Source organism: Balaenoptera acutorostrata, chromosome 17 (genome assembly GCF_949987535.1).
Source record: "Balaenoptera acutorostrata chromosome 17, mBalAcu1.1, whole genome shotgun sequence".
Classification (NCBI taxonomy): domain Eukaryota; kingdom Metazoa; phylum Chordata; class Mammalia; order Artiodactyla; family Balaenopteridae; genus Balaenoptera; species Balaenoptera acutorostrata.
In genome coordinates this window covers 54,443,841-54,468,039 of record NC_080080.1, presented here as the reverse complement: position 1 = coordinate 54,468,039, position 24,199 = coordinate 54,443,841, and the positions used below count along the sequence as shown (strand labels likewise).

The window sequence follows — 24,199 nt, the reverse complement described above, 5'->3', positions numbered from 1 at the left end:
TTTTTCATGTTTATATTGGAAAAAAATCTATTCTTCCTTTGAGCAATTAGTGTATATTGATACATAATTTATCATATAGATTATATCATATGTTTTAGTTGACAACTAGCTCTATTTCAAGCAAACATATATTGCCTTTAGTTTTTAACTACTTATAAAAAATTTCTGAAGACTAAAGAATCAATCAAACTAAATACTCAATTTCTTCAGGAATATCCAAGCCAAGTTTATTATAAACTTGAAAGGAAAAGTGACAGAAAAGAATAATAGACTGAAATCAAGATCTTTACCCCAGATATTGAAGCATAGCTCTCTGCTGAGGCATGGATACCCAAAAACTCACTTAATGAAAGCTCATAGACAGGTTTAGCTCTTCTAGATTTATAGCTTTAAAAATCTTTGATCTCATTATTGAGGGTTCATGACAAAGTTTCCAGTGATTCTCAAAGAAATGGGAAAATAAGAACAGTGCAGTGAAATTTTCATAAACATAAACATACTTCATTGAAAGGATTGTCCTTAAAATAGGAAACTGGCCTTTTCTTATCATTGATAGTAGGATGTTTGTTGTGTTTAACATCCTTATTTGCCAAATTAAAAGTAGTCAATCTTGTGTTAGTCCCATTTTTAGATAGTCCCATTAAACACTCAAAATCTGGAAAAGGAACCACAACTGTAGAAAATATCAGTGGGGACTTCAGTCAATTTCCTTTCCTTCCAGTCCCAGGGCTTAAAAAGAGGCACACACAACCCATTGCTGCATTTTTTAATAAAGAAAGTAGCAAAAGTACAGCAAGTTGGAGAGAGTTCTCTAGCATTTAAGACACTTCTTTAGAGGACAAATGTTATGTCTTGGTTTCAATCAATCACTAAGGACCTGGATTAAAAATATCACTAAAATATACATTACAACATAGTCCTCAAAACAGTATCATAGTTCTCAAAGCATACCTGTCATGATTTAATCATTCCTCAATCTGAATCCATCTTACAATACAGATTTACTCTACCATTTGCACTGAATTTAGTATCTTTAGTTAGTGTATAAAACATTTCTAGATTCCTCTATCCCATTGCATAACTTTCAGTGAAAAGATTTAGTATCAAACGTTTACATCGCTGAGAATCACTGCTTGTAATAGGCAAAGTCATCCAGTATTGCAAGATCACTGGAAGCAATGAGAAACAGATAAGATTGAAAAGTATCCTATGTGATGTGACACAGTCCTGAGAAAATATGGGGTGTCTGTGAGTTGTGCTCTAAGTGGGTCGTGGTGCAATTGACGTTCTGTTGCATTCTATCCCTTTTCCCCTTTCCAGTGAAATCAGATGAATTACAGACAATCAAGAAAGAATTAACCCAGATCAAAACTAAAATTGACTCCTTGCTAGGGCGCCTGGAGAAGATTGAGAAGCAGCAGAAGGCGGAGGCAGGTAAGTGAAAAAGATCTGTGGCCACAGACATGTCAGAATTAAACCATTGAAACAGTGTCAATCACGGAGACAGTGCAGGCCCAGGGGGATATTGGCTAAGTTTAATAGAGTTTAGTACAGTTACATGAATACAGTCTTTAAGCTTAGACTTGCAATGATGGAATCTGATTTTTAACTTTTTAGAGAAGGTGAGCCAATTTGCCTAAAATTCATATTTTTAAAAAGAAGAGAAAAAAGGAAAAGTATTTTGATGCTAATAATAAGTAACAGTTGGATCATAATTAAACGTTTACATCTCAATATCAAGTAACCTTTAAGAAAATTAAATCAATTAATGAAATGTTCTATTGGGCTAAAATTATATTGACATTTCATTAAATTAACTGCAGCAAAATTTAACAGATTTCAAAAACCATGATTATAAAGTCCCGCTCTTGCATTGCTGCAACTCTGCAAAACTTCAGAACCCGTTTTCAGGATCTCAGTATCAACGGTATGCCTGGCCACCCAAGGCCACATCACCTGACTTAATTCTTTAACTGAATGTCCTCTCTCCTTTGAATTATCTGCCCTGACCCTCGTTCCATGCTAATAAAATTCTAATACCCTTTTATATGACCCAGCCTTGGCTGCAAACAGTGTAGCTCTACCTGTATCTGTTTTATATGTTGAGATTCAACATAAGACTTCATTTGCTAAAAGGGTTTCACTTTTTTCAAAAATAAACAATACAGTTTTGAAAACCATTGATCAAATCCAGCCTCTGCATTTTGCAGATGAGAAAACGAAGGTTCAAGGAGGTAAACTGATTTTTCCATAGCCAAATAAATAGTTTGTGATAGACCTAGGTCTCAAACCCAGGTCTTGTGAGTGAAAGCACTGCCCTTTCCAATGTTATAGGAACATTGGAACAATCTCAGTTTCCACCCAGGGGCTGGTCCCAGGATTTCCCTGAAGTGAGGCTACCTGGGTAACAACTAACTGATGAGAACCACTTGGGATCTAGGGCCACTGAGTTACAACAAAGAGGAACCTGCCTCTTTGTTGACTGGATCACTGGGGAGACGACTAGAGCTTACCTTCTGGTAATGAGGCATGCAGGGTTCAGGACTGAAAAGAAGCCAGCAGTGAGGTAGTGTTACCGCATAATGGGTGAAAGAAATATACTGTGGTGCAAATCCTCACAACTTCTTAGCCTCAGTTTTCTCATTTATAAAATGAGAACAGTAATGGCTACCTGGCAACGTGAGAAATGAGTAACGTAGAGCATGTAAGTTGTATAGTACAGTAACTAACACAGAGTAAAGGCTCAATAATTGGTGCTATTTGGTCTTGTTAGTAACATAAACATATATAGGCAAACAAATACTTCCTACTACTATCATGCAGCCTATTTCTAAAACAATAAGCCATATACCTAACACATGGTAGATTCTCACTAACTTTTGGTAAGTTAATGTGGATTAGAAGTGGTAGATAAATAATAGATAAAATAGGCTCATTTTTATTAAAAATTTCTGTTATATTTTCTATTGAGAAAAAATATGCTGCCTACACTTCTTAATAGAGAAATTTAGATTTTAGAAAGTTTTTTATATGCTGTCTATGGCACTAATCTAAAGTGTTGCTGGAATTGAAATACCCTGTGATGTTGCTTAAATCAATATTTCCCTTTGAGGAACTTCTGTGAAATTCATTATTATGTAAAACAACCCTTACAGCAAAGGACTTTGATAACCAATTTGCACTTCAGTTTAAAGGATTATGGAGAACTCATTTAAATATAAATCACCTCAACGAGAAAAATGTGATCCTTATTCCATCATATTATAATTTCCAGTTTCCTGCAATGAATAATACCTTCCACATATCTTCTTAGAAGATCATCTATAAACGTGACACTAAAATTCAAAGCTTGCATTTTCTTTTCATGAAAGGCTGTCACCTTATTTTTGTACGTGTTTAAACTTTCCCAGTCATGAGACAGTTATTTTTAAAATGATAGGCTTAGGCCTTTGATATTTATGTCTTTCTTACTTGAACATGTCAGGAAGAAAATGGAATTATTTAATTTGTAATTTCAGTTTCATAGTAATTGTCTCCTGAACAGTATTCATATTTATGGAGATAAGATGATCATTTTCTATATTTTCTTTATTAAAAGAAAGCAGGGCTGTATGGAGTCAATACTACATTATGGAAAGTTGAGAGAAATACATTAAAATTCTTTTTAAGTGCTCAATACTTCCTTATTAACTTTAAGGAGACACCCATTTTAATGTTTATTTGGTTGCAAGCCAATTATACGGTAGTTAATATTTATTCTTCACTATTGCTCTTTTATACATCTCTCATTCCTAGTTTACTCTTAGTCATTTGATGATGAAAGTTTCCAGCATAGAATAGTGGCAGGAAGGAGATGGAGGGTTACAAACAGGATAAAGCCACACAGCATGGAGATTGTCCTGAGTTCAAGTTTCATAGGATCACTTTTTTTCTTTTTCATTTGAAGTGAATTCCTAAGCTATCAGGAATAATTGTAACGAGGTATAATGACATCATTTTGGATTCTCTGTACCTTAAATTACTGCTAATAGATGTTTGCATGGTATCCTATCTCTTCCTTTGATGTTGTAAACATCCTCAGAACAAGGTCATGTTTTTCTCTAACTTTTCTGACTTTTCCAACACCATGTACTATGCACTGGACACGATTGAGCAGGTCATTTAACTTTTCTATGTCTCAAGCCCCTCAAATGTAAACTAGAGGAAGGGACTACGGCCTCAAGCATATATTCCAGCTTTTAAATTATGATTAGTATGAAGGGACTATGGTCTCAAACATATATTCCAGCTTCTAAATTATGATTAGTATGAAGGGACTATGGCCTCAAACATATATTCCAGCTTTTAAATTATGATTAGTATGAATCCACCCTGCATTTGTTACTTTTTCCTATTTGAATAATTCAAATAACATTACTTTGGGATATGGTGACTATAGATTATTGAAAACAACAAATAACACATATCAATTTAGCCTACAATTTTGCCTCATTCTTAGATAATTCTTTTAAAAGAGAATCATAAATTGCCATATATGAAGACCACAATTTATATGTGGTTTACACAGTGATGTAAAATGACCATAAAGGGTGAAAGGAGTGAGAAGGAAAACTAAAGACTGAGTATCGTACAATGAGCAATGACATCTTTTAAAAAATCAAATTTCAGGCAAAGACTCTCTGATATGAAAAGGCAATTAGGCATTCTTTAATTCAACTTTATTCTCAGTGATGTGCTTCCTATATGACCAGCCAAACTCACTTGGACAATTCCAATGAGAATAACCAACCTACCCTATCCATTAGACCTAACCACTAGAGAGGTCACACATCAGTCCCATCAGGATAAATTCATCCTGCCCATATGTTTGGTAAAAGATACAGAATTTATTTTAATAAATTAATGTTCAAGAATTAGAATATTACAGATAAATGTCAAGATATATAATTTCTTTTGAAAAATTGGAATCTTTCAATACTGCTGCCATATTATACATGGCATGCACTTTTCAGTTTGCTAATACCTTTATCCAGCCAATTTACACATTTATGTTACTTGCTTGGTCCTTGATCATATTTGTGTCTCAGACTCCTATGGTAAGTAAGTTCTCCTTATACGGAGCCAAAATGGACTTTGCTTTCACTTGGTTCAGTTACTCTTTTTATGTCCCCTGAAACGAAGCTTAATATCTAATCCCTTGTGGATGTAACAGCCAATTAAATATATAAAAGAACTGTAGTATTCTCACCCTTCCAAAGCTTTTGAATAGAGTCAATATAATTGGCCCATAGATGCTCAACTTAGCTTCATTCAAATCTTGGTCAAAGCATCTTTGACGCCTTCTTTTCTCTAGATAAATATCAGTAATTTCTTCAGCTGCTTCTCATGTCATTTAGTTTTGCATCTTGAACCATTGTCATCTCTCTTCTCTAGTCACTGTATAATTTGTCAACTACAGAGTGTGGTACTCAGAATGGAAGACGTTGCTCCAGATATGATCTGACTGCTGCCACCTACAACGTGGCTACTAGTTCTGTCCTGAATACCTAACTGCTATCTTACACTTTGGATTAGATTGGTGATGTGTCTGGTTACAGATGTTGGACTGAACACATGAATTGAGCTCTACTCCCTCCTGAATCTGCATTAAAATAATGACAGGTTTAAAAAATGAAAATCCCTAGGCATAAAGAAAATGGGAACAAAATCTTAGAAGCTAAACAGCAGATGGAGAAGTGTACCTGACTTATCGCATTCTAGAAATAAGTCCAGTTTTAACCATAGAACTCCCAAAAGGCTCAGAATCAAAGCCATTATAGTCCTCTGGAAAAGAGGGTATAAATGGCTGAAAGTCTGTTAAAGAAACAGATTCCTGTGTTACCATTCCCAACTGTCACTGGCCCACTAGAAGTCTTGAGAAGTTTCCTCTAGAAAAGCTAAAACAGCATATCTCAGGGCTAATAGAAAACAAACAAATTTGAGAGCAGTTAAAAACAGGGAGAAAAGCAGAAGTTTACACAATTACTACAGAAATTCCAAGCATTCTCCTCCCCTTCAGCTGCCAGACTACTGGCAGGACACTAGGAGAGGTTTCAGTTGGGAATATGAGCAGCTGAAGAGAAAAGATTTAAAGATGTTGGCATGGATGCCACCCAAAGAAATAGTCAACAAAATCACCCTGCAGAAACGATATCCCCCTTATGCTTACAAAGCTTCCCATCCATATTTTAATACCCCACTCTTAATACAAACAGACAAGGTTCACCAGATGGCAGAAAACATTTAATGTAAAAAGCAAATACCAAAAAAAGAAGAGAAAAATAATTAAAAATTGGAGGAAACAGATTGTGCAGGAAGAATAAAACTTCAAAAAAAAAAAAAAATCACTGATTAATACCCTCAGAGAGAAAGAGAAGGTATTGCATTCATGAAATAAGAACACAAGACTAAAACTCAGTATTTAAAGGGCAGATAAAAGAGCATTTAGAAATTAACATATGATAGCACAAATAAACAGGATTGAAAGACAAAATTGGGGAAACTCTCCCAGACAATACAGAAGAAAATTCAGGTGGAAAATCGGAAGGGAAGGATATGAAAGTTACTGGATGACTATCTGAAAAACAGGTTTTCAGAAAGAAAGAGAAGGAGCATCCAAAAACAATTTTTGGGGCGGAAGAAATAACCAAAACTGAAGAACATAGTTAACCAGATTGAAAGGATCCACGGAGTACCTGAAACAGGGCATGAAAACAGATGTGCTTCAAAGCATAAAACTGTGATATTTCATAGCATGGGGGCAAAGAGAAGATCCTACAAGCTTCCAGAGAGACAGAGAGGAAAAGAGAGGAGAACAGTTTTTATATAAGGAAACAAATCAGAATGCCAATGGGCCTTTCAGCAGCCACACTAAAAGCTAGAAAGCAATGAAAACATCCTCTTGCAACCTACAATTCTATACCTAATTCCCAAACTATTAAAAAGTGAGGGTAGATTGAAGATATTTTCAGATGTACAAGGCTTAAAAAACTTACCTCCAATTCACCGTTTCTCTGACAATTACTGAAGATATACTTCACCAAAACAAGGAGTTAAACCAAGAAACAGAATAACATGACTTTCCCAAAGCAGGGAATCCAAGGGCAAAGGGAATCATCAGGATAATGATAATGAAGATTCTAGCATATGAGCTGTGAAAGAGACCTGGAAAGTAATGAGTACAGATCAGACCTGTTCAAAGGTTCTGGGAGAGACTTTTTCAAGAAGATGAAATGTATTCAGTGGCTAATAGTTGGGGAAGTGAATTGGTTGAGATGAGATTTACACATCTGGTTGAGGGACAGGTAAGTTTGTTTAAGCATATAGAAAGGAGTACATGTACTTAGTACAAGTACCAAGTTTAAAACAAACAACCTAAGACAATTTTTAATTCCAAAGAAAGTCAAATATTGTTTGGAAAAGAACAAATTATTCATTATATACTAACAACTTAGCTGCCCAATGCATTTACATTTTTTAATTTATGTAAAAACTGAAAACTGATCTAATACAATTTACAATATAACTCTTGAGGGAGATGGGAAGTAAGTGGGGATGGGAAGTAAGCTGAATCCTCAGCTTTCCAAGGGTGATGTTAATAGATAGCATATAAAACTAATCAAGAAGTAGCAATATAAACATGCTATTTAGAAATATGAGGACACATATTTAAAAGAATCAGCTAAGTGAGTATAAAGCTCTTAAAGAGCTGGAAATGGTAAGCAAATGGGAAGAGAAGACTACTGTTTTCATTAAAAAGTCTTGTAGAAATATTTAACTACAAAAATTCAATGTTTTAAAGAAGCTCAATTTATGGGGGAAAAAAAGAGATTGAGTTGCCTCTAGCAAATGGATCAAAACTTTTCCAGCTGCTTCCTAGAGAGCTCCAGTGGCCATCCCTCAGGTAAGTGTCACTGGACACTTGTTAAAAATGGCAAGGAAGACTTCTTTCAAGACTATTGTAATAGGGGTCAAAACTATTGCAATAGGGGATGGAAAGTGAACTCAGCTCTACCAAAACAGAAGGTAGGAGGGTTTTTAAATGCAAGAGTGAGCTGACTGAAAAGTATTAGAGGATGCTAGTAGGGAGGTTGATCAATATGATGAGGCCATCCATGTTTGCTGATTGACTCCATGGAAGTTAGGCTCCTACTGGCCCACAGAGACTGGGAGCCAGGAGTCCTATCTTTCTCTGATGATTACATTTCAAAGGGAGAGCCTCCAGGTCTTGAAAAGACATGCCTGGGTTATAAAAGATGTACAACTCAAAGGGGCATAGAAAGAATTTACAAGTACAAGGTTTCTAAAGTAAATGATGTAAGAAAAAGGAGGTCAGAGCCCACAATCAGAATGGAGTCTGTCAAAAGTGCAATCAAGCTGAGGGGAATGTTAAAGCTTTCTTAATAACAACTCAATCATAGTCTTTAAAAATTAAACTCTTTCTCCTCTAAATATACTCTTCTCTCTGCACCCTGCCTCTGTCACATCACCATTACATAAATCCTGTCAATCACATTGCCAACCTCGATATCATCTTCTATTACTACTATAGCCAGTATTGCAAAATCTGGCTTTTGGCATCTTTTTACTCCATCCCTTCTATTTTCTCAATGGTACTGCTGATACCCAAGCCCACTCACTTGCTCTCTTGCAGTCACCTTTTTTTTTTTTTAAGAACTTTCAGCTGTTATCTACACTTCTAGTTCCTCCCTAATTCATCTTCCTTGGTGCAAATAGATTTACACTACTAAAACATCCAAGGCCCCAGACTTGGGAATCAAACAGAACTAGGTTCACATCCTACTAGAGACCTAGTCCCAGAACTTACTACCTGCATAAAATTTGGAAAGGTCATTATAAAATTTATAAAATGGGTAAAATAATATCTATTCCTTAAAATTATTGTGAGATTTAAATAAACACAATATCTCAGTAATTTTTTTTAAGTGATGTATATTGAATCTATGGTCACCTCAACTATCGAGAATACTTCTTGTGAACAACTTTGAGGTCATTTTCACCAGGAATGTACTTATGTAACTGGTATTTTAATCTAAAAGCATTCCTCCTGCATACCTTTCCTAATGCTCATTTATGTCATTGTTAGTGACACCAGCCATAATAAGTGCATCTTTCTAAATGGCATTTACTGGAATCATTGAGTTAAATTCATCTTATACACAGGTATTGTAGAATTTTTTTAAAAAATACAGTTTGTACTGCAATGTGAAAACAATAGTTTGAGGCTACTAGCTGGCTCTGATGAATAATGTGACTGTTTTTATATCAACATTCTTTCCAACCATCTGCTAAGTGCAATACAGCTAGCAATTAGCTAGCAATTAAGCCAGCATGTCAAAAAACTTAATTGCAAACTCAACCAATTTTCAAAGTTATATTAATGATAATAGCTCTACAGCAAACTGAATTTAATAAAAATGCTTTGAACATAAATCCCCAAAATTCTAACTTGCCTTCTAAATCATATATACATGTTGAAATAGAAATGAAAGGTACAGGAAAAAAAATTTGAATATGATGATTAAAATTTTATATCAAATTCTTTCCTTTCAGGGCTTTTTAAAGCCTGAGGCGTTTTCCCTTAAACAGAAGTATTTACCTGTCACTTGCACTTCGTTTCCTTTGATAGCCATTGTTTAGTTTGAACATGTGTTTCTAACTAAGCAGATTTCTTCATTCTTGAATTTAAAATTGTCTGGTTCTTCCCTCCTACATGTTGATGGGAATGTAAGTTGGTGCAGCCACTGTGTAAAACAGTATGGAAGTTCTTCAGAAAACTAAAAATAGAATTAGCATATTATCCAGCAATCCCACTCCTTTGCATACATCAGAAAAAACTATAATTCAAAAAGATATATGCACCCCTATGTTCATAGCAGCACTATTTGCAATAGCCAAGACATGGAAACAGCATAAATGTCCATCAACAGATGAATGGATAAAGAAGATGTGGTACATATATACAATGGAATACTACTCAGCCATTAAAAGGAATGAAATAATGCCATTTGCAGCAACATGGGTGCAACTAGAGATTCTCATACTAAGTGAAGTAAGTCAAAGAGAAAGATAAATACCATATGATATCATTTATACATGGAATCTAAAATATGACACAAATGAACCTATCTAGGAAATGGAAACAGAATCATGGATGTAGAGAACAGCCTGGTGGTTGCCAAGGGAGCGGGGGTTGGGGGAGGGATGGAGTGGGAGGCTGGAGTTACCAGATGTAGGCTTTTATATATAGGATGGATAAACCACAAGGTCCTACTGTATAACACAGAGAACTATGCTCAATAACCTATGATAAACCATAACGGAAAAGAATAGTTACAAATAGAATGTATATATAATTGAATATTTTTGCTGCACAGAAGTAATTAACACAACATTGTAAACCAACTATACTTCAGTAAAAATAATTTTTAATTTAAAAAAATTAAAACCTCAAAAAAAAAAAGTTGTCTGGCTCCTGAAGAGATTAAAAACACTCCCCTGGTATGTGAAATTAGGCTTTTTTTTCTGGAGATATTATTAGAAAGCAGCCCAGGCTATGGAGTCAGAAAACCTTAGGTGGTAATTTCAACTCTTGCATATAGTAACTGTGGGCACCTTACTGAATATATGTATGCCTCAATTTTTCCTTCTGGAAAAATGATAAATAAGCCTGCCCTTCAGGATATTTCAAGGCCTAAAGGTAATGAATGTCCCATAGTCAGCACTTTGTAAGCACTTACTAACTTGCAACCAAAATAAACTTTTTTCTGTTGAAATTCATAATTTATATAATATTAGTGATATCTTTTAGGCACAAACTGCTAACTTTTTGGTTCCTGATATATTCTTTTAAAAATCTAAAACTAACTCACTTTTCTCACAAAAGAAATGTTGTGGTTGTCCTTCACTCTGACTTAAAAAGTCAACAAAGACTCAAAAAAATGCCAGTGTTCAAAGGCAGCCCTCCTCCAGCAAGCACTTGAAGACTTCATAGTTTATTTTTCTCCTGGAGACTTGTCAGTTATAAACATGAACAATTTTCCTCTCAGAAATTCTCATACCCCACGATTGATTTTGCCTTAGTGGTGTGGGGCTCTTGTGTAGAATGTTTCAAGGAGGTTTCTTTTAGGTTCTTTGAATTTGTATTTTTGCTACCATGGTGCCAAATTCAAAAATCACTGTGACTCTATATAAAGAATTTGATACCCAGACATTTATTTTCACTTTTTAGTTCCACAAAAATTCATGAATATATTCAACAAATATTTAATTTACATGTAATCCTCTGAGCCACCAGGGATACAAAAAAGTATAAAAAGGTTTCTGCCCCAAAAAAGCTTCAGTAGTAGAGACATAAATGCATGCACACGTGTGTGCACACACACGCACACACACACTCACAATAAAAAGTAAAAGTGAGAAGTAGAAAAAGAATTATGCAGATAAGGAGACTGTTATGAAGTTAAGAATAAACTAAAAAACTAACAACTACTAATAAACTACTCATTTCTAATAGAAGTAGAATTAGATAATTATTCATAAAAATAGAACAAGTTGCTTTGTTTCTTTCTATTTCAACAAGATAATAACTGGATCAAAACTGCTTGGTAAACTGTGAACCAACAGTTTTATAAACAAGATATGCTTTCATGTGTGATTTTTTTCATGAACCCTTTAACTGCTTAGTGATTATAACATTTCCCATTGAGATAATGACAAAAATCTATGGTGGCCACACTACTAAAGCACAGACTGATTGTATTTCTGTTAAACTCCTATGAATCAATTGCCATTATAATTAAGCTTTTTTTCTCAACCCAGATAACGTCTTCCATGCATCTAGCTTTCAAATTAATGAATGGATGAATGAGGATGTTATAGGATGTTTTTGCAATGAACTATATTAATACACAACTGCCTTTAAAATAGGTCATCAGAGGAATTACAGGTATGTTGTATATTAATACACAAAACAGAGTAACTTAAAACACTATGTCTGTCTAAACAGAAATTAAGGGACCAGGTCAAAGCCAAAATTGTCTTTGTAATATATGATTCTTAATGATCAGTAGTGATGAATTATTTTGATATGGACAACTTATCTGTAGCAATCAAGTAATCAATATAGATTCAACTCAAGAACTATTTTGAACCTCTTAAGAGAACATGTTTGTGTGCCCTTTATAGTTTAAAAAACGCATTCACCTCTTTTTCCTCATTTGAGCATACTGTAGCCTTCTGAAAGATATCATCTTTATGCTCATTTTTTAGAAAAGAAAATTACGGTTAATAGAACTAGTAATTAACAAAAGTGTGGATCTCAAATCCTATATTCTCTCTAATACCTTATCTCTTCTCTGTATAACACGTTCAATGAGGGGTACAGAGAACATCAAAATATTTCTTGATAACTGACTAGTATTGCACTTTTCACTTTATAAAAGATTGATATCTTCATTATCCCCTTAGAGTGTGATAATGACCTTTTGAGGCAATAGCTCAAGTTTCAAGAAAGCTTAAACACTAATGAGAAAAGGAGAAGACAACAACAGAACTATCTGATCCACGTTTTGGTTGATCAAAGGAGGAGGGATTGTATTCAACTAAGAAGATCAGGAAAGTCAACTTGGATTCCAAAGATAACTGAAGCAAATTGTTACACAAAGCCAAATGAGGACTACACAACTCCGAGATCTGGTCCTACATACATTCTCTGAAAATCCATTACACTTTTAGGACCAGAGATTTTCTAGAGAAAAAAAAAAAAAGAAACAATATAACTTTCAACATCAAAAAGTGACGGTTCTTAGAGAACATATATTTCTGAAGTCATTAGAGAAGAAATAGATATGCCAGACCAAATGAATTTCCAATATAATGTGAATTTTAACCAGAAGCCCATTTGTGTGTCATAACAAAATAATAAACACAATTACTAAAAATTGAGAAAGTTTGACTTTAGGAAAAGTTGTAATATTAGGGACTTTTTTAATAGAATAATAATTATCCAATCCCAGACCTTCATTCCTTTTTCTTTCTTAAAATACCAACACCAGGACTTGAGAGCATTTGAACCACCAACGTAGTGACCCAGAGTGGCTAGAAGTGAGGGGGTCCGGTGATAAGTACAAAAACCTCTTTTAGAAGAAAGAGTGGAAGATCAAACTAGAGTAGCCAAATCCATGTGTCTTCCAGGATCAGTGATACAGAGGCAACAGGGTGGAGCATAAGCCATGATTAATATCAAAGGATTCCAAACTTTTCAGTGCTCTCACTAGTCTGCCCATCACAGCTTTTTTTTAAATTAAAATATAGTTGATTTACAATATTGTGTTAGTTTCAGGTGAACAGCAAAGAACAGAAAAAAAGTGGTCTGGAACTGAACCCTGAACCCGCAATATCTCCTTGGAGTTATGCCTGTATTTATATAAGTAACTATTATTACAATTTTAAACAATTTATAGGAGAGAACATCTGTTTACTTATACATAACATTTATCCATTTATTGATTTACATATTAGTTATGTTTGAAAAGATTTGTGCTGAGTCAAAATGTATATAACAATGCTTATTTTCCTTTTAACTCACATTACAAAAAAGACCAAGAATGAATACCCCAAAATATTTTGGCTCTATAAACTATCCTTATTGCTGTAAAATATAAATAAATAAACTCAAAGTGCAACATCTTTTAAAACTCGAATAATGGGATAATCATCTGATAAAATAATAATAATCAAAATGAGTGTGAAAAGCACATAGCTTTTGACATAGTCATGTACACATGGGAATAAGAGAAGGAGGTACATAAGATAATCTCATTTATTCAATACCCAGTGCTTCTTGGTATTTTCACAAGAGAAGAAAACCAAACACTAGGGGAAATAATTATTATGTTGTCAGCATAATTCCCATTTGGGCAAATTTCTGTGAACGAAATGCACACACCCTGGCATTAGAGGGAATTCTGTTAATGTAGAATGTAGCATCATTTGTTGAGCACTTACTATTTGCAAATCACTAAACTAAACACTTTGATTTACTACTCTAGGCCCTGAAAGTTAAAATCTATCTATCCTAATTGTGTGGATGAGAAAACTGAGGCACAAGGAGGGTTTATCATTTCAGCATCGCAAAGCTTGTAAATGATGAAGCTCGACATTGAACGCAGGCTCTCTTACACCAGAATTTTATTTTTAACCCTTGTGGTTAACCACATCTACCAACAGAATTTAGAGTAAAATATCAAAGGATTGTTCACATGGACATGTTGTTGACAGCCAACATATCTGCTTTTGTACTTTTTTCCTCAGTGAGTTTTTGTCTTCTTCACTTAGGTTTGAACTTGTCAGTGAGAGATTTCTTTGTCTTCCTTCCTTGAGTGAACAAATTCTATGTTTTAGCTGATTTTCTTTTCTTTTCTTTTTTTTTTTTTTTTGCTGTATTTTCTCCTTAGAGAGAACATCCTTATCAGAAAGGACTATATATAACCAGAAAGATCAATCTGTTTATGTAAATCTTTGTTTCTTTATATACAAGTACCATCTGCATTCCCCAATTTTTTGCTAATGCTGTTAAAAAATAATATGCTTACATGTAAATACACAGATATATGAACATAATTTACATGACTGAATAAATTCAACCTTAATGTAATATTACTTTATCTTCCTCACACACTTAATAGTACAGAGTTTACCCATTCATAGGCTGTTTTTTCATGGTTTATCCAAATGGCTCATGAGCAACCCAAAGTAGTAGTCATTTGCTTTTTCCCCCCCCACCAGAAGCTCAGAAGAAGCAATTGGAAGAGAGTATAGAGCTGATCCAAGATGAATGTGTGTCAGAGAATGCAGACCACTCTACAGAGGAGCCTGCTGAAGGAGGGCCAGATGCCGATGGAGAAGAGATGACTGATGGGATAGAGGAGGACTTCGATGAAGATGGGGGTCATGAGCTGGTAGGAACTAAACATTTGGTGTCCACACACCTTTGGTAATAGTACCAGCATGTCAGTGACTCATTCATTCTAAAATATAGATTAATTATTGGGGACTTATTTCTTTCTTACATGCATATATTTAAGGCAACCTCAGACAGTGCTTTGCACATAATAAGTGCTCAATATATTTTTGCTAATTTAAAATATGAGGGAATAAATGAATGAACAGGAATATTATATATGAGATTAGGTATATTTACAGCCTCATATGAAAGATTCTTTTTCTCAAATGCTTCATCATGAAAGGAATCTTGTGTTTGTGCAGCTACACATGAACTGTACATGGGTATAATATCCTGGTAATAAAACAACCATTTATTGGATGATACTTGGCTCCCCTCTTATTTAGTAGTGTCACTCACTGATGATAATTATATTAGTTATATGGCCAACAGCCCTTTGTACACTCTGCTAAGGTGATCCTTCGGTGTATAACCAGTTTATCATCTTCAGTGCCTGTGCTGCTTGATAACCAGTTTTTATGAGTTGCGGATTTGACCGAGACTTGATTCTTTACATGTTTTGTTTTCCCAATGTTGTAGTCATTATACTGCTCATTTCCAGATGTTCTTTCCTGTATAAACACACCAGGACTTGGTAAATATATGCTGATGAGAATGCTACTCCTCATATTTTATCAGTCATGAAATTAAATATACTATCTTAAAGGGACTGACTAATAAGAATAAGGCAAATGTGTGTGTATGTGTGTGTGTGTTGCCAGCTCTCAAGTATCTATGGACTGATTGCATTAAACTTGACTTATCCTAGGTAATATCAGATTCCAATTTGTTTTAATACCTACTGTTATTTAACTGATTTTGTCGTGGTTGTTGTTTTGGCATGGTAACTACCCTATCCCTAGTTTCATTTATGGAATTCTATATTGATTTTTAACATTCCAGTTCTGTTTAAATTGCATGGTACCTTTATTTAAACTTTTCAGATATGAGTCTTTAACAACCACCCTTATTTTTACAAAAGTCTGCCTCAGTTTGAAGGACTTGAATACCTATTTTTAGAACTGTTTTGCTTTCTAGAGTCTGTTGATCAGGGACTAGAATGAAAGACTAACAAGTTTCTCAACTTCTCCTTAGGCAGGACTTTAATCCAACAGCATAAGTTCCTCAAGCCATTCTAATCAGACTTTTGTTGTCACCATCTCATTGTGACTGCTTTTGTTGAGGTCTCTGAAAGCCTCCATGTTGCCATTACCTATGGTTGCCTCTCCGTTCTTATTTTAATTAACCTATCAGCAGAATTTGGCTGAAAACTGGTTAGGAGAATTTCTCAGAATACTAGTTGTTCATTCTCATTCACCCGTGCTAGAAACAGTCCCTCCATATTCCCACTAAATAATGGAATAGCCCAGGGCTTTGTCATGGGCCACCTTCTCTTTCTACACACTTTCACAAGGTAACTTCATCAGACACCAGAGCTTTGAGTATTATTTATATGTCAAAGATTCCTAAATCTATATTTCTACTTTTCATCTCTTCCTGGAATTCTAGACTCAAGTAGATGCCTCTCTCCTCAAAGATGTTCAATAAAAAATTGAAACTTAACATGCCAGAAACATTCTTGATTTTTTCCAGCCATCTTATTACTTTCCAGCCTTCCTCTTTCTGGTAAACAACATCATTATCCACACAGTTGTTAAAAACCAAAAAGACGACGATTACCTTTGATTCGCTCCACATTCCCCCATTCATTCTACCTTCAAATCATAGCCCAAAGCTAGTTACATCTCCACTACAGCTAAACTGACTTTTTTGCTTCAGCCCATGCAATCCATTCTCCACACAAGGAGGATAAAAATCTTTTTAAACTGTATACCAGGTAATGCTACTCCCTTGCTTAAAACCCTACAGTGCTTTTATCACACTTAGAATCAAAATCCCTAAGTGCGTGAATTTAAATTAAAATTGGATGGAAGATGCCAGGAGAGAGAGAGAGAACTTGCTGAGGAGAAAGAAAGTCCCCAGTGCTGACAGGAAAGGAATTTAGGACACAGGTGTATGTATAGGCTGGCCTTTGACATGAAGAGGGACTCTTTCATTGCAACAAACTGTAGTAAGTCTGAGGATTTGGTGGCAGGTGTTGAGGGAATTCAAGCACGAACTGTAAGTCAGAGGGTGATAATCTCTGGAGAGTGAGGAGAGATGGGCATTGCCACAGATTTAAGGAGAAAGGAGAAGATTTGAAGAAGCGAGTATGGAAAACATAGAAGATCACTAATTTGGAAAACATATAAAGATTGATGGTTAGTGTCCATAGCCAGTTGAGGCTAGAGACCCAGAATTAAAGAGTAGTAGTTTGCAAGCTTTAAGGTGTATCAGAATAACCTGGAGTTTGTTAATTCCCATTCCAGATGGCTAAAACACATATTGCTGTGTCCCATTCCAAGAGTTTCTGATTCAGTATGCTGAGTGTGTCTGGGAATACACATTTCTAATGGGCTCCCAAGTCATGTTGATGCTGCCAGTCTGGGGTTCTCTTTGAGAACCACTGTTGAGCAGGGAAGGAGGGGAACATAGGAGGGGGCTGAGAAGGAGAAAACAGAGGCACAAAGGGAATAGAAGTCCCTATAGCATTAAGGACCAGAGGAAAGGAAAGGAAATGAATAAGATAAAAGCAATGGTTGTACTCAGAGACTGAGATATTTCAGAGGAGTGAGAGTTAGGTGATGAGAAAATCCATGGGAGGGGGTGATGGAAGTGGGATCAGAAGAAAAGTCACTGCATATGAAGAATTCAATGAACTGAGAGCCTCAGATGCAAGATGGCTCATCTACATGTGCATGAAATCACTCCAAATATCAGATACAAGTACAAGAGTAAGACAGCTATGAAAATCAGCTGTCATGAAAGAGATAGCAAGGCCCATTTTAGTCCCAGATCTGTCACTATCCAATCCAATCGATTCACCTTAAACATAACTTCTCTGAGTCTCAACTTTCTTATCTGCAAAATAGTAAGGTTAGGTCAGAAATTTCTAAAATCCATTTTGTTTGATCTTTCCTCTGAGTGAGTCTGTGTTCCAGGAACACCATGTCTGAAAGAGCAAGGGTTGAGCATGCAGCCAAGGGAACAAAGCCAAACCATGGTGTTTGGTTTATGTTCTAAACACGCAGAAAGTAACTGATTAGAACTATTGCTGCCTGGAGGTTCTCAGGTTTTCTCCCTCAACTCCTGCATTATAATTGGGGGTTTAGCTAATGAGAGGTAAGGATACTATCTCTAGTATCTCATTTCATTTCTAAAACTTGGAAAACAATGAGTGAGGGTGAGTGTAGCCCTCAGTCCCTGCAGTCTAAATGGAGACTGGGGAGTCCCCCCAGTGATTGGTCAAGAGAAAATTCCCTGTTCTGGTGTCTACTATTTTCTCTTTTCCAGACCACATGAACCAAATCATACTTGGTTCCTGAAAAGGAAAGTAAAAACACAAATCTTTTCTTTTTGAAGAGTGGGTATGATTACAGATTCAGCAAGGATACGGTATAATTAGGTCTTTAGCACATACAGTAGGAACCAAAAAGAAGAACTGGCATCCACGTGCTCAGTCAGCTGCTCAAAGAAAATCTGAAATGAATGGGAAGCAAAACTTGTATCTGAAGCAAAGGAGATCCAGCAAAATGTGATAGTGGGACAGCCATAAGTGGTGGCACCCCTTGTGGAGCATGTGGGAAGCTGCTCCATACATTGCCTAGTCTAAATATCCAGTTAGTGAAATCGATTTCCATTAAGCAATCCATTCAACTGATGTTCAGGTGCCTACTGTGTGTGAATCAGGTGCTACAAAAATTGTACAGATAACTAAAACTATTGCTTTATGTGTAAAATGAAATGTTTAAGTAAATGGTTCTTTTTCTCAAGTAGCTTACTGCCTTAGAGAAGACTGATTTCCTCATGTAAAAAATAATATACTTGTACTTCATAATTTATAAGAAGTGAGCCAGGGCTAAAAATCTGTGATTCTATAATAATCTATGCCTATGTATTTCATTAGTGCCTATAAATTAAGACTTGAATATATTTAAAATTGAACTCTATATTGACACATTATACATACACTATCAAACTGTTACCATACTCATTTCCGAATAAATCCATTAGCAAATATTTATTGATTGACCACTAATCAGATTTTTGCTATGGGAATAAAGAAGGAAATCATATTTTTTCCATCAAGAAGGCTATCAAGAACTCGAATTGGTTCAAGATGGCAGAGTAGAAGGACGTGCACTCACTCCCTCTTGTGAGAACACCAGAATCACAACTAACTGCTGAACAATCATTGACAGGAAGACACTGCAACTCAACAAAAAAGATACCCCACATCCAAAGGCAAAGGACAAGCCACAATGAGATGGTAGGAGGGGTGCAATCACAATAAAATCAAATCCCATAACTGCTGGGTGGGTGACTCACAAACTGGAGAACACATGTACCACAGAAGTCCACCCACTGGAGTGAAGGTTCTGAGCCCCACGTCAGGTTTCTGAACATGGGTGTCTGGCAACAGGAGGAGGAATTCCTAGAGAATCAGACTTTGAAGGTTAATGGGATTTGATTACAGGACTTCAACAGGACTGAGGGAAACAGAGACTCCACTCGTGGAGGGCACACACAAAGTAGTATGTGATTGGGACCCAGGGGAAAGAGCAGTGACCCCATAGGGAACTGAAGCAGACCTACTTGCTAGGGTTGGTGGGTCTCCTGCAGAGCTGGGGGGTGACTCTGTCTCACCATGAGGACAAGGACACTGGCAGCAGAAGTTCTGGGAAGTACCTTTGGGGTGAGCCCGCCCAGAGCCCACCATTAGCCGCATCAAAGAGCCCGGGTAGGCTCTGGTGTTGGACTGCCTCAGGCCAAACAACCAAGAGGGAGGAAACCCAGCCCCACCCATCAGCAGACAAGAGGATTAAACTTTTACTGAGCTTTGCCCAACAGAGCAACAGCCAGCTGTACCCACCACCAATCCCTCCCATCAGGAAACTTGCACAAGCTCTTAGCTTCATCCACCAGAGGGCAAACAGCAGAAGCAAGATGAACTACAATCCTGCAGCCTGTGAAACAAAAACCACATTCACAGAAAGATAGACAAGGTGAAAAGGCAGAGGGCTGTGTACCAGATGAAAGAACAAGATAAAACCTCAGAAAAACAACTAAATGAAGTGAGATAGGCAAACTTCCAGAAAAAGAATTCAGAATAATGGTAATGAAGATGATCCACGACCTCGGAAAAAGAATGGAAGAAAAGATTGAGAAGATGCAAGAAATGTTTAACAATGATCTAGAAAAATTAAAGAACAAACAAACAGAGATGAACAATACAATAACTGAAATGAAAAATACACTAAAAGGAATCAATAGCAGAATAATAGAGGCAGAAGAATGGATAAGTGACCTGGAAGACAAAATGGTGGAATTCACTGCTGCGGAACAGAATAAAGAAAAAAGAATGAAAAGAAATAAAGACAGCCTAAGAGACCTCTGGAACAACATTAAACACAGCAACATTCACATTATAGGGGTCCCAGAAAAAGAAGAGAGAGAGAAAGGACCAGAGAAAATATTTGAAGAGATTACAGTCGAAAACTTCCTTAACATGGGAAAAGAAATAGCCAACCAAGTCCAGGAAGCACAGAGTCTCATACAGGAAAAACCCAAGGAGAAGCACGCTGAGACACATAGCAATCAAACTGGCAAAAAATTAAAGACAAAGAAAAATTATTGAAACCAACATGGGAAAAATGACAAATAAAAAACAAGGGACCTCCCATAAGATTAACAGCTGATTTCTCAGCAGAAACTCTACAAGGCAGAAGGGAGTGGCATGATATACTTAAAGTGATGAAAGGGAGGAAACTATAACCAAGATTACTTTACCCAGCAAGGATCTCATTCAGATTCGATGGAGAAATCAAAAACTTTACAGACAAGCAAAAGCTAAGAGAATTCAGCACCACCAAACCAGCTTTACAACAAATGCTAAAGGGACTTCTCTTAGTGGGAAACACAAGAGGAGAAAAGGACCTACAAAAAGAAACACAGAACAATTAAGAAAATTGTCATAGGAACATACATATCAATAATTACCTTAAAAGTGAATGGATTATATGCCCCAACCAAAAGACACAGGCTTGCTGAATGGATACGAAAATAAGACCCATATATATGCTGTCTGCAATAGACCCGCTTCAGACCTAGGGACACACACAGACTGAAAGTGAGGGGATGGAAAAAGATGGAAATCAATAGAAAGCTGTAGTAGCAATACTCATATCAGATAAAATAGACTATAAAATAAAGAATGTTACATGAGACAAGGAAGGACACTACATAATGATCAACGGATCAATCCAAGAAGAACATAAAACAATTATAAATATATATGCACCCAACATAGGAGCACCTCAATACATAAGGCAACTGCTAACAGCTATAAAAGAGGAAATCGACAGTAACACAATAATAGTGGGGAACTTTAACACCTCACTTACACTGATGGATACATCATCCAAAATGAAAATTAATAAGGAAACACAAGCTTTAAATGACACAATAGACCAGATAGATTTAATTGATATTTATAGGCCATTCCATCCAAAAACAGCAGATTACACGTTCTTCTCAAGTGTGCATGCATCATTCTCCAAGATAGATCACATCTTGGGTCACAAATCAAGCATCAGTAAATTTAAGAAAATTAAAATCATATCAAGCATCTTTTCTGACCACAACGTTATGAGATTAGAAATGAATTACAGGGAAAAAAACGTAAAAAACACAAACACATGGAGGTTAAACAATACGTTACTAAATAACCAAGACATCACTGAAGAAATCAAAGAGGAAATAAAAAATACCTAGAGACAAATGACAAAAAAACACAACAATCAAAAACCTATAGGCTGCAGCAAAAGCAGTTTTAAGAGGGAAGTTTATAGCTATACAATCCTACCTCAAGAAACAAGAAAAATCTCAAATAAACAATCTAAGCTTACACCTATAGGAACTAGAGAAAAAAGAACAAACAAAACCCAAAGTTAGCAGAAGGAAAGAAATCATAAAGATCAGAGCAGAGTTAAATGAAATAGAAACAAAGAAAACAAGAGCAAAGATCAATAGAACTAAAAGCTGGTTCCTTGAGAAGATAAACAAAATTGATAAACCATTAGCCAGACTTATCAAGAAAAAGAGGGAGAGGACTCAAATCAATAAAATTAGAAATGAGAAAGGAGAAGTTACAACAGACACCACAGAAATACAAAGCATCCTAAGAGACTATTACAAGCAACTCTATGCCAATAAAATGGACAACTTGGAAGAAATGGACAAATTCTTAGAAAGGTATATACTTCCAAGACTGAACCAGGAAGAATTAGAAAATATGAACAGACCACTCACAAGTAATGAAATTGAAACTATGATTAAAAATCTTCCAACAAACAAAAGCCTAGGATAAGATGGCTTCACAGGTGAATTCTATCAAACATTTAGGGAACAGCTAACACCCATCCTTCTCAAATTCTTCCCAAAAATTTCAAAGGAAGGAACACTCACAAACTCATTCTATGAGGTCACCATCACCCTGATACCAAAACCAGACAAAGATACTACAAAAAAAGAAAATTACAGACCAATATCACTGATGAATATAGATGCAAAAATCCTCAACAAAATACTAGCAATCAGAAACCAACAACACATTAAAAGGATCATACATTATGATCAAATGTGATTTATCCCAGGGATGCAAGGATTCTTCAGTATATGCAAATTAATCAATGTGATACACCATATTAACAAATTGAAGGATAAAAACCATATGATAACCTCAGTAGATGCAGAAAAAACTTTTGACACATTTCAACACCCATTTATGATAAATACTCTCCAGAAAGTGGGCATAGAGGGAACCTACCTCAACATAATAAAGGCCATATATGACAAACCCACAGCAAACTGAAAACATTTCCTCTAAGATCAGGAAACAAGGATGTCCACTCTCACAGCTATTATTCAACATAGTTTTGGAATTCCAGCCGCAGCAATCAGAGAAGGAAAAGAAATAAAAAGAATACAAATTGGAAAAGAAGAAGTAAAACTGTCACTGTTTGCAGATGACATGATACTATACATACAGAATCCTAAAGATGCCACCAGAAAACTACTAGAGCTAATCAATGAATTTGGTAAAGTAGCAGGATAAAAAATTAATGCACAGAAATCTCTTGCATTCATATACACTAATGATGAAAAATCTGAAAGAGAAATTAAGGAAACACTGCCATTTACCATTGCAACCAAAAGAATAAAACACCTCAGAATAAACCTACCTAGGGAGACAAAAGAACTGTATGCAGAAAACTATAAGACACTGATGAAAGGAATTAAAGATGATACCAACAGGTGGAGAGATATACCATGTCCTTGGATTGGAAGAATCAATATTGTGAAAATGACTGTACTACCCAAAGCAATCTACAGATTCAATGCAATGCTTTTCAAATTATCAATGGCACTTTTTACAGAACTAGAACAAAAAATCTTAAAGTTTGTATGGAGACAAAAAAGACCCTGAATAGCCAAAGCAATCTTGAGGGGAAAAAAAGTGGAGCTGGAGGAATCAGACTCCCTGACTTCAGACTATACTACAAAGCTACACTAATCAGGACAATATGGTACTGGCAAAAATAAAACAGAAATATAGATCAGTGGAACAAGATAAAAAGCCCAGAGATAAACCCATGCACCTATGGTCAACTAATCTATGACATAAGATGCAAGGATATACAATGGAGAAAAGGCAGTCTCTTCAATAAGTGGTGCTGGGAAAAATGGACAACTACATGTAAAAGAATGAAATTAGAGCACTCCATAACACCATACACAAAAATAAACTCAAAATGGATTAGAGACTTAAATGTAAGACCAGACACTATAAAACTCTTAGAGGAAAACATAGGACAAACACTCTTTGACATAAATCACAGCAAGAGATTTTTTTACCTCCTAAGGTAATGGAAATAAAAACAAAAATAAACAAATGGGACCTAATGAAACTTAAAAAGCTTTTGCAAAGCAAAGGAAACTACAAACAAAATGAAAGACAACCCTCAGAATGAGAGA

The 24,199-nt window shown here is 35.7% G+C and overlaps 1 protein-coding gene across 6 annotated transcripts in view; it reads left to right on the top strand.

Annotated features, from left to right (window-relative positions):
* RALYL (RALY RNA binding protein like) overlaps positions 1-24,199 on the top strand; it is an 816,695-nt gene that overhangs the window by 739,066 nt on the left and 53,430 nt on the right. For 5 of the 6 annotated variants that reach the window (XM_007180154.2, XM_057532504.1, XM_007180151.2 and 2 more), the window contains 2 exons: positions 1,321-1,434; positions 14,848-15,020. In XM_007180154.2, coding sequence (XP_007180216.1) covers positions 1,321-1,434; positions 14,848-15,020 — 287 coding nt within the window. The remainder of the gene's footprint in view (positions 1-1,320; positions 1,435-14,847; positions 15,021-24,199) is intronic. The other variant, XM_057532503.1, reaches the window with a different exon arrangement.